This window comes from Nymphaea colorata, chromosome 1 (genome assembly GCF_008831285.2).
Source record: "Nymphaea colorata isolate Beijing-Zhang1983 chromosome 1, ASM883128v2, whole genome shotgun sequence".
NCBI classification, from domain to species: Eukaryota; Viridiplantae; Streptophyta; class Magnoliopsida; order Nymphaeales; family Nymphaeaceae; genus Nymphaea; species Nymphaea colorata.
Window position 1 is genome coordinate 32,631,361 of NC_045138.2, and position 10,009 is coordinate 32,641,369.

Genomic DNA, 10,009 nt, shown 5'->3' on the forward strand with positions numbered 1-10,009 from the left:
GAGAAATGTGGTTATGTAAAATTAGGTCCCCATTCAGTTTTTTTTTTTTTTGAAAAAAAAGAAGAAAAAACATGGTCATTTCGAGTCCAGTTAATTGAGTCAGTCCAATAATGTTCAGTACATGGTGAATCTGACCCGAACCGGTTTACGTCGAGTAGTCATCTTCCTGACGTGTCAAGGGAATTCATCTTCGACTGCATACAGTGACTTTTCTCTAGCAGTTGTCCGTGAACACCCATTAGCTTGAAATGTTCTCGAGACCGGGTCTAATACCTGTGACCCATTTTCCTCTTGTTGAATTTTGAACTTTGATACTTTTGTTTCATTCGTATTTAGGAAGATATTCATTCATAAATGCAAAGTTTATTGGTTCATTAAACGGCTAAGGAACATAGCTTTTAAGCACAACATTTGGGTTTGGTAATAGGAAAGCTGTGTTCCTTGGAACGCAGTGTTCCAAGCATGTGTTTACCTTTCAAATAAAAAAGCATTCATGTTACCAAACGCATATCTTGCACTAGGTATACTAAACCACTAGCATTTATTATGTAACTCTTATGAGACCTATATTGAATGCATTGTTCATTTTTTCCCTTTCGTTTCTTATTAATTTTTTCCAAGCTCTTACTTTCAGTGCAAGCTATTTGGTAGAGACCGACTCCTGGGAGACGGTGCCACACCATCTCCTTTAGACACGCATCTCAGTTTGCAAGACGGGACAGAATGGCTTCAATGAATGTTACTATTATCATTGCACATTTGCATACAATGGTTGAAACAGTCAATCCGTGACGAAGAAGACGACCTAGAATAAAACAGTCCACGACGCAGAAGGTAAGCAATGATACTGCAACTCAAGGTACGCAATGACATATATACAAATGATCATACTGAACATAAACTCAATAAATACTGCCATTGTATATTGTCCTGTATGTGTATGGGCACTTCATATGTATACTGCCCCTTACTGCCATGACGGGGAGGCCTAATTACCCCAAATTGGTCAGCATATATATATATAAAGGAGGAAATTATATAAAAAAAATTACTTCTGAATTTTTAATATAAATTTTGTTTAAAGTCTGTCATACAGGTTGAAAAGCATTAGCGCATATTGGTAGTATTATGTGTTTAAAAAAACATGGTTTGGATATGTCACCAACAAAGCAATTCAACCAAATTTCCATGACTCATTGGAAACTTTATTTTCATCTAATCAAGTTTGTACACAACTGGGTAAAACTTTGTCGCTATCGCCGTCAATCTCACGCTTTAACACACAGTGGTAGATTATTATTATGGTATGGAAAACTGGTATGCCTCTCCCACTGTTAGATTCTCATCGCAGCCATTTAGCGAGTCAAAACTATATGGCATATCTTAGGGAGTGTGTCGAAAGTCTTTAGATTGTATTGTTACTCCATGAAAATTTAGTTCGGGCCATGCCTTCTTCTGCCAAATTCAAACGAAAAAAGCCAAGTCATGTACAACAATAATTTTGCTCATACAACCCTGTAGTCACAACACAAGCGTTTTTCGATTATGTTGTAAAAGAAGACACCAAATGTCGTTCCAGCTATGGATATTTAATTTTGTTGTGATTTTCTTTTTCATTTTTTAGTTTTTTTTTTTTTTTTTTTTTTTTTTTTTTTTTTTTTTTTTTTTTTTTTTTGCCTCAGCCAGCCAAGCTGCCAAATACAAGAACTTCTTCATTGGAAAGGTGGTTAACCTCAGACAACCTACAGCGGTGAAAACTTCACCGGTATAGGTCTCATCCCATTCACGTGCGTAAACAGATATTTTCCTCATGCAAACATCATGGCGGTAAAAAGAACGAACGTAAGAAAACATCAGTATGACTTTACGGACGTTTTGCTTATTTTTCAATAACGTTTTCACTCAATAATAAAAACCTCTTTTTTGTAGTAGTAGGAAAAAGAGCAAAACTCTACAGGACGGGGAAAAGGACCGTGGCGGCACTCTCTGGCACCATTAATGCTGTGATTCCTCCTCTATCTCGCTGTCTCAGGTCCTCGAGAGACAGGCATTTGCTGGCTCTTCACCATCCTTCTGTTTTTGTTATCTGGGTAAGTACTCATCCCTAACACTTGTTTGTATTGCTCAAAATATCATGTGTGATTTTCTCAGAAGAAATTAACTTTTATATATGGGTTTCTGAGTACATTTTAATGCTTTTCATTAATGAAACTTTTGTAAATTATTTTGTTGAAATTAGGCCTTTTTGTAATTTTTCAAATAATAGGTTTCATATTTCATCCTAAAAATCAAGGGGTGATTCCGAACTCGATCAATCACCTCTTAGCTCCCTCCCATAGTGTCCTTGCAGGTTTCTTTGTCTTGTCTGTCTACCGTAATTCTAGTTCATTGTTTCATTACTTCAAAGAAATATTTAATTATGGAACATCTCTGTCCCTCCTCTTTTTTTTTCTCTCTCTCTCTCTCTAGCCTCTGTGAGGAATTTAAGGATTTGAGTAGGGTAGCTTGAGTAATTTTCCCATTCCATAAAGTTCATCTCCGAGGAGTGGCATGACCCATGCACGTATAAGGTGCAAAGTGTCAAGATCTTAGAGTTCCATTAATTGCAAAACTTGGTTTTTCTTGTTCGCCGGACCAAGTTATAAATATTTCTCTTAATTTTAGTTCTCCTGATTCAGCAATTTGATCATGTGACGGCCAATATCAATGTAATAGACATTACCATGACCTAGAGTTGTGAGCTGATCAGGATTCAATGGCGCCAATAAGTGATAAACTCATAAGGAAATAAGGCAAGTAATTAACTGATGCTGTTTTATTTATTATCAGTTCATTCAAAAGAGTAATTTGAATAGCTGTAGGCGGCCAGCTCATGTACGTACAAGGAAGTAGTAGTTGGGGACGCTGGCGAGATCCTTTAGAATGAAGTGGCAAATGGGAACAGTTCCTGGTTTCACACCAGCAACCGGTAGCTGGCATGCCCAGAATTCTCTCTTGATGTATCAAAATGGCACATAGCAATGGCATTCACTCGGTTACCATTATCAGAAACCAATGGAGCCATGTATGCCCTTGCTCCTGCCAAATTGTGGTAGAACACAACATAAGGAAACATCATATTGTGGCAAGTCATCATTTTATGGGACATCACCCTCCCCTCACTAGCACCAGCCCCTGCTCTGTAAGTCCTGGCCTTCAACTCCTCCTCTCTATTAACAACAGAAGTGATCGCCACATGAATTTCACTAGTTCCGAACTCCACGACAACAAAATCGATCATGGATTCCAGTGACGTTACATGGTACTCGAGTTCTCCTTTAACTGCAGGTTTCTCGCAATCAACAAGTGTTTGCCTGGTAAGAGATGCAGAGTGGAATTCAATGGAGAACATCTTAAGGATGGTAGTGAGGTTTGAGGTTGAGAAGGGAATTTCCTGGGCTTGTTTGCGTGGCAAGAAAGTACGCTCAGAGCTGACACCACCGACAATAGAAGCATCATTTGCTAAAGGGGTGATGAAGATAACCAACAATGTTTTTCTTTCTTGGAAACCCTCAATGGATGGACATGAGTACCTGATGTCAGAGTAGGGATGGAAGAGAAACGAAACAATCGTCAATCGTCGGGCATGAGAGTGCTGGGGAAGGCCTCATTCCATTTAGCTTTATAGCGAGAGTGCCGGTAATTGTGTTCGCGGCCCCGGCAAGCAGCTGACAGAGAAAAGAAACAATCGTCATCCACCATATACTCTGGTAATTCAAGTTGGATTAGACCTGAGAATCTTTTATGCCGGAAAGAACTGGTTGATGGCATGGCGTGTGCAGAGCTGCTGTGGGAAGACGGAAGCGAGCGGCCTGCTTCCGGCAGGTGGGATGGCGCCCACTGGCAGTTTGGCTGTCCCTGGAGAGTGGGTCTCACTAGTACTCATACGTTTCGAGCAAAGGGAATTGATGGACCTGTGCACTTGCCAGGAAGAAAGTGAGAAGAACGAAACCAAGTCCGCCATTCAAGGCTCCAACTCAAGCTTGGCCAAATACGGAGAAGGAGGCCGCAAGTGCTTGCCCCTTTTTACATAGCGATATATAGCGATACACAAAAGAATGTAGGACATGATGCTGGTTATGTTCACATCTCTTTGTCTCGCTCACTTTGATGCCTTCAAGCTGGTCGGTCGGGCCACCGGTGATCTCCCATATAAGAGAAGACATATTTTTATATATTCATTTTAATGATTTCACCAAGTATTTAAATCTTGAGTAGTTATGTATATCATTTAGGAAAAATGTAAAAAATAAAAAAAAAGGAAAGAGAGAGAAGGCTAGAGTAATGTAAGTATTGCAATCCAACCATGGATATGATACGGTACACCCATAATCCGGTTCAAGAAAACAGTACTCAGAAAAATCAAACCATACATAACGCACTTTCTGCATGCCGCTTGCCTGCCTAAGCAATTATACTTTCAACTACACTTCTTTATAATTTCCCTCACTTTTTCCACCTTTCACTTTCCCATCCTTTTTTTCTCTTCCACCCACAACATTCCATTCCACCTCGTCCTTTTTTTTTTTGACTTTTTCAGCAACTACCCTTTTCATCCTAAGATTGGATGTTTATTAGAACTATATATCTCTTGGGTTTCATGGATACTAAAACCTTACACCAAATTCTGATATAATTATTAAGTGGGCTCAAATTTTCTGAGGTCCGAATAATGGGGGTCCCGAGAATCTACTACTACTGTCACACAAACATGAGCATTTTTTCTTCAAGTTACAAGTGTTTGCATCATTAAAAAAAAAAAAAAAAGTCACCCTTGCCGATACGTGACTTGCTTGGTTAAGCGTCCCATTTTGGAGGTGTAAAGTTCTTGGAGAAGTAATTGCTGTTTTTACAACTTTCTTCAAGTTTTAATGCCGAGATGCATATGCAACTGCTTCTTGTTTCTCATTTCCCTTTTTCTCCTCGTGAAACCTTACACAAGCTTATGCACCGCCAACCAGCAGCTTTATTCAAATGGCACCTTATGATTTTGTACATCGAAGCATTACTTGCGCTTCCACACCATTATCATGATGCGTCATATTTTTCACAGATTGTCTTCAAAGAGATTGAAGAAGAAAAGACTCGTGTTCTGGGTACTGGAAAGATGCCGAGAAACAGAACGCATTGTAGGCCGTGTTTCTGGATTCACATATGTGCACATGATTGCAAGTTTGGCTACAAAAAGCACTTTCTCTGCTTCTTGGCCCACAGGAGCTGATATACGTTGGTCCAACATATCCCAGAGCTTTACATCCATCTCTTGCTTTGTGAGAATAGCAAAAGATGATAGTTGCTCCCCAGGATGCCTTCCCATTAGAACTTCAAGAGCTAGGACTCCAAAGCTATAGACATCACACTTCTTTGTCACTCTCATGGTGTATGCCAACTCTGCAGTAAAGAAGCTAGTATTTTTAAAACATTAACATAGTTTAGTGGATGGATCTACCAGTTATAAGGCCAGTAGAACTTATAATAGTCTTAAAAAGGACAATGCAAAATCTTTTGACAAAAAATTTAGCGCATACCTGGAGCCATGTAGCCGTGCGTTCCTACGCACCAAGTCCAATTGGATGAATTTGGGTTTAGTAATCTTGCTGTTCCAAAATCAGAAACACATGCATCAAAATCAGGATATAACAAAATGTTCTTGCTGGAGATGTCGCGGTGGATTATTGGAATTGAATGATCATGGTGCATATATGACAAAGCATCAGCAACACCAGTTATGATATTCACCCTCTTTGCCCAATCTAATCCTTTAGCCTCTTCATTGCTGCTTAATATGTTTGCCAGGCTTCCCCTTTCTAAATATTCATACACTAAGAATGACCAATGAGGATGCTTACAGAATCCATAGAGCTTGACTATGTTTCTATGGCGAACTTTTGTCAATGCTTTAATCTCATTTCTGAAGCCAAAGTCTGTCAACGTATCATTACCCTGTTGATTGAACTTCTTGACTGCCACTATTTGACCTGTGGGGAGTTCAACTTTGTAGACGCTACCATGACTTCCTGTACCAATAACATAGTCATCGCTGAAATTCCTTGCTGCACTGACAATATCCTCATAATCAAGTTCACCGTCATAGTTCCACATGGAGAAGAAATCAATTCCTTGGCTTGTTTCAACAATGATTCTGTTCTTGTTTCGCCTTCTCAATTTTGTTTTTTGACAGATCTTGCAAGTTCCAGTAACCAGGAACAGAAGAATGAGGACTGCAGCAACTGGAGTAACAATCGCCTCCAATGTTTGACTTTTCTTTTGTTGTATAACATCTTTTGGAGGCATGCATGGACGCAAGTTAACTCCTCCACATAAGCCAAGATTGCCTATAAATGACTCTACCGAAGCATTCAGGAAGGCAGCGTTGTTTGGGAGAGGACCTTGGAGACTGTTAAAGGACAAATCAACAGAAGTCAAACTAACCATTCCAGCCAAAGATGATGGGATTGCACCAATGAGCTTGTTATGGGAAAGATTGAGCATCTCCAAATGAATTAACTTCCCAAGTTGGTCTGGTATTGTCCCTGTTAGCACGTTACGGCTAAGATCTAGCAGCATAGATAGTCCTGCCAAGTTCCCCAACTGAGAAGGAATTTTTCCGTTCAAGGTATTGTTACTCAGCTTCAATCGAATCAACGTAGTAGAATTCCCAAGCTCTTCAGGTATTGGTCCGCTAAGTTTGTTTGATGACAAATCCAAATGCTGCAAATTTTTTAACATTCCAATCTCTGATGGTATGCCACCTGAAATATGATTGTTACTCATATCTATATATTGCAAGAACGAAAGTTCCCCTATTCCTCTTGGAATCTCTCCTGTTATGTAATTGGTAGAAATATTTATTAGCCCCAATCGTGCCAGTTGAGAAATTGAACCTGGAATCTTGCCGATAATGTCGTTATTAGAGAAATCCAACCGTTGAAGACTGTGACATCCACTCCAGCTCGGCGAGAGCTCTCCTGTTAGTTGATTGTTGCTTATGTCAATGCGCAACAGGTTCGGATATGATCCAAATGCCTCTGAAATGTTACCACTAAGTTGGTTCCCACTTAAAGTGAGTTTGTATAAGCTTGTACAATTCCTCAAGCTTTCTGGTATTGATCCAGTGAAATGGTTGTTGGAAGCAGAAAAGACGAAGGGCATGCCACCCTTACATATTATTGATGGTAAAGAACCGAAGAGATTATTCGCTGAAAGGAACAACTGGCCTAGACTTGTCAGATTACTCATTTGTGGAGGTAGAGTGCCGAAGAGGCTATTATTGCTCAAGTTCAAGAAGTAAAGATTAGACAGGTTACCTATTGAAGGAGGGACCAAACCTGGAAGAAAGTTAGACGCTAAATCCAATTCAATGAGCGCACTGAGCTTCCATAACTCTTGTGGAATGGTCCCAGTCAGCAAATTTACTCCAAGGAACAAATGCTGCAGACTGGACAGGTTTCCAATCTGCACTGGAATGGAACCTGTAAGTGAGTTGGTATCAAGGTCCAAGAAGTCGAGATTTGTGAGCTCTCCTATCGTCTGTGGAATAGTTCCAGTAAGATGGTTGTCATTGATGATTAGATTCACTAGACTAGATAATTGTCCAATAGAAGTAGGGAGAGGTCCTGCGAGGGAGTTGAATGACAATTTTATAGAAACAAGGTTCTTAAGCTTTCCTATTTCAGGTGGTATGGATCCAAGAAAGGAGTTGTCGGTTAGGTCCAAATCGGTGAGTTTCATGAGATTTCCAATCTCAGAAGGGATCTCACCAGACAACTTATTTTGAAGGATGATCATGTGAGACAAGCCAGACAAATTCCCTAGCGCCTTAGGCATTGAACCTGTGAGTTGGTTTGAGTAAAGGCTTAACTCGACCAGGCTGCTAAGTTTCCCCATTTCTGAAGGGACACGTCCGAATAGATTATTCACTGAGAGGTTTAAACTTGTAAGGCTAGACATGTTGCCTATGGAAGATGGGATTGGTCCTTGGAAAAGATTATGAGCTAGATCCAAGCGTGTCAGCTTCTCCAACTGGCCTATTTCTAGAGGGATGTTGCCGGTTAGTTTGTTGCCAAAAAGCACAAGACGAGTAAGGTTCCTCCAATTGGTGAAAAAGCTCGGTATTAGCTCTCCATCAATAAAGTTGTCTGATATCCAGAACTCAGAAATTTGAGTAACATTGGCCATAGTAACGGGTAAGCTGCCAGAAAACTGGTTCACCGATAAATCTAGGAAGGTAAGTTTGGAGAGGTTGCCTATACCATCAGGAATGCTTCCATTGAGATTGTTACCTCTGAGATCGAAATGTGCAAGATTAGGGAAGGCAGCGAAGTCGAAATAGTTGAGTGTACCTCGAAGACCTTTATTTTGAAGACTTATCTTGACGACACTCGTTTTATCGCTGCTGCACTGTATCCCGTCCCACTGGCAGGGAGCGCCATATCTGGATTTGAGGAATGACCAAGAGGAATTCAGCACGTGGGCGTCTTGGAGACTGTCTCTCCACTTGAGAAGTGCTTTTGCTTCTGCCTGCAATGACTGAGCACGTGCGTCTCCTAATGAACAAAGACTCCAAAGAAGGAAGAAAAGCAGGAGCAGCCGGTCGCTTCTCATGGTGCTATTGTTTCTGTTGCAACTGAGAAATTAGGCGTTCGTGTGGATTCACTAGTGGTGCATGTTAATGGCATATAAAGATGTTGGGAAGTCCACAGTCCGCGACGAAGATACCTAGAAAACAACTTTGTCCATTCCTTTACATTCCACATATTCTAGGTCTGAAGTTCCTGGAAACTTCATTTCCATTCTATATTTCCATGTAGCTGCCTAAAATTTTGTACTCCGATCGCTACGTTAAGTTAGTGGGCAGCCATTTTTCCAGCAGCGGTCCCACGTATGTTTTGCAACTTTGTCAAGGGAGAAAAGGAAATGTGTTTGCATCATCAACGGTAAAACAAGAAGCCGACTAGCGAGAGTTGTTTTCTTTGATGAGTTTGAATGTGAAGTTTCTGGATTATCAGAAACTTCAAGTTATAAGAAGGTCAGGGGTTCAAAGCCCGACCTGTATGTTCCTAAACTTGCCGGGTCTGCCTAACCATGCGTATTGTTTGGCCTATAGAAGAGCACATTTTTATGTTAAAATTTTCAAATCAAATAAAGAATATAAAATGGGCACGTATGTGAAGATAAAAGTAAATGAGAAATTAAAGGGAAGTGATGGAAGGAACAATTATTGGCCCTTGTAGATATTGCAGTCACAAACTACTCTTGCGCATATTAATTTGTGCCTTTGTAGTTTCTTTTACTTGGCAAAAAAGTAGTCAAGTCAACCATGTACGTGGAAAGTATAATAAAGGGAAAAAGACGATAACCAGCCGAATTTCCTCTTGGGCGCATGGGACCGTGGCATTCATCAGCAGAGGAGGCCCAGCCACTTCACAGACAACGTGAAGACCCCGCTAAATAATGCGATTCCGGGCGGTCAACCACCAGAAAATTCCTCGTGTTCAGTTTCTTCTGATCCAGAGAAATTTGATCGGTTTAAGACTAGTAGATTCTACAGCTAACAGAACATCCATGGTTGGATGTAGAAGGAAATGAAATCCCACCACGAAGCCAGAAGCCAACCATTTTTGCTGTGTAAGCCGGGTGAGTAGTGGCCCACTATAAGAAATGTAAAGAAAAGTCCAAAAGCTAAACAGATTCCAATTCTTTCCTGTCTCTTTCCCTCTCTTTTTCCTTGCTATCCTGGACCTCTGTGATTTTATCTCCTACAGAATTCCGACGTAGTAATATATATGCTTATATCAGCCGATATATGTTCCACAGGGTCTCTTAGTCTCTTCCTCCCCTGTCATTCACCTCCTCTCCTCTGTTAACAAATGAAGTGGAATCTCACTGGTTTTGTATTGCGCGATACAACGGAACCGATCAATGGATTCCAATGACGTTGCACAGCGCTTTAGTTTTTCTTTCACTGCTA

The 10,009-nt window shown here is 40.5% G+C and overlaps 2 protein-coding genes across 2 annotated transcripts; both read right to left on the reverse strand.

The window, feature by feature from the left end:
- Positions 1-2,953: 2,953 nt before the first annotated feature.
- On the reverse strand, positions 2,954-6,141 carry LOC116246173 (MDIS1-interacting receptor like kinase 2-like). Its single transcript, XM_031617900.1, has 3 exons — positions 5,568-6,141; positions 5,202-5,430; positions 2,954-3,572 (listed from the first exon to the last, which is right to left on the reverse strand). The coding sequence occupies exons 1-3, from the start codon at positions 6,139-6,141 to the stop codon at positions 2,954-2,956; spliced, it is 1,422 nt and encodes a 473-aa protein (XP_031473760.1).
- A 257-nt stretch (positions 6,142-6,398) lies between these two features.
- LOC116246178 (probable leucine-rich repeat receptor-like protein kinase At1g35710) lies at positions 6,399-8,660 on the reverse strand. Its single transcript, XM_031617915.2, has 2 exons — positions 6,501-8,660; positions 6,399-6,436 (listed from the first exon to the last, which is right to left on the reverse strand). The coding sequence occupies exons 1-2, from the start codon at positions 8,641-8,643 to the stop codon at positions 6,399-6,401; spliced, it is 2,181 nt and encodes a 726-aa protein (XP_031473775.1). The 5' UTR covers positions 8,644-8,660.
- Between the last annotated feature and the right edge of the window lie 1,349 nt (positions 8,661-10,009).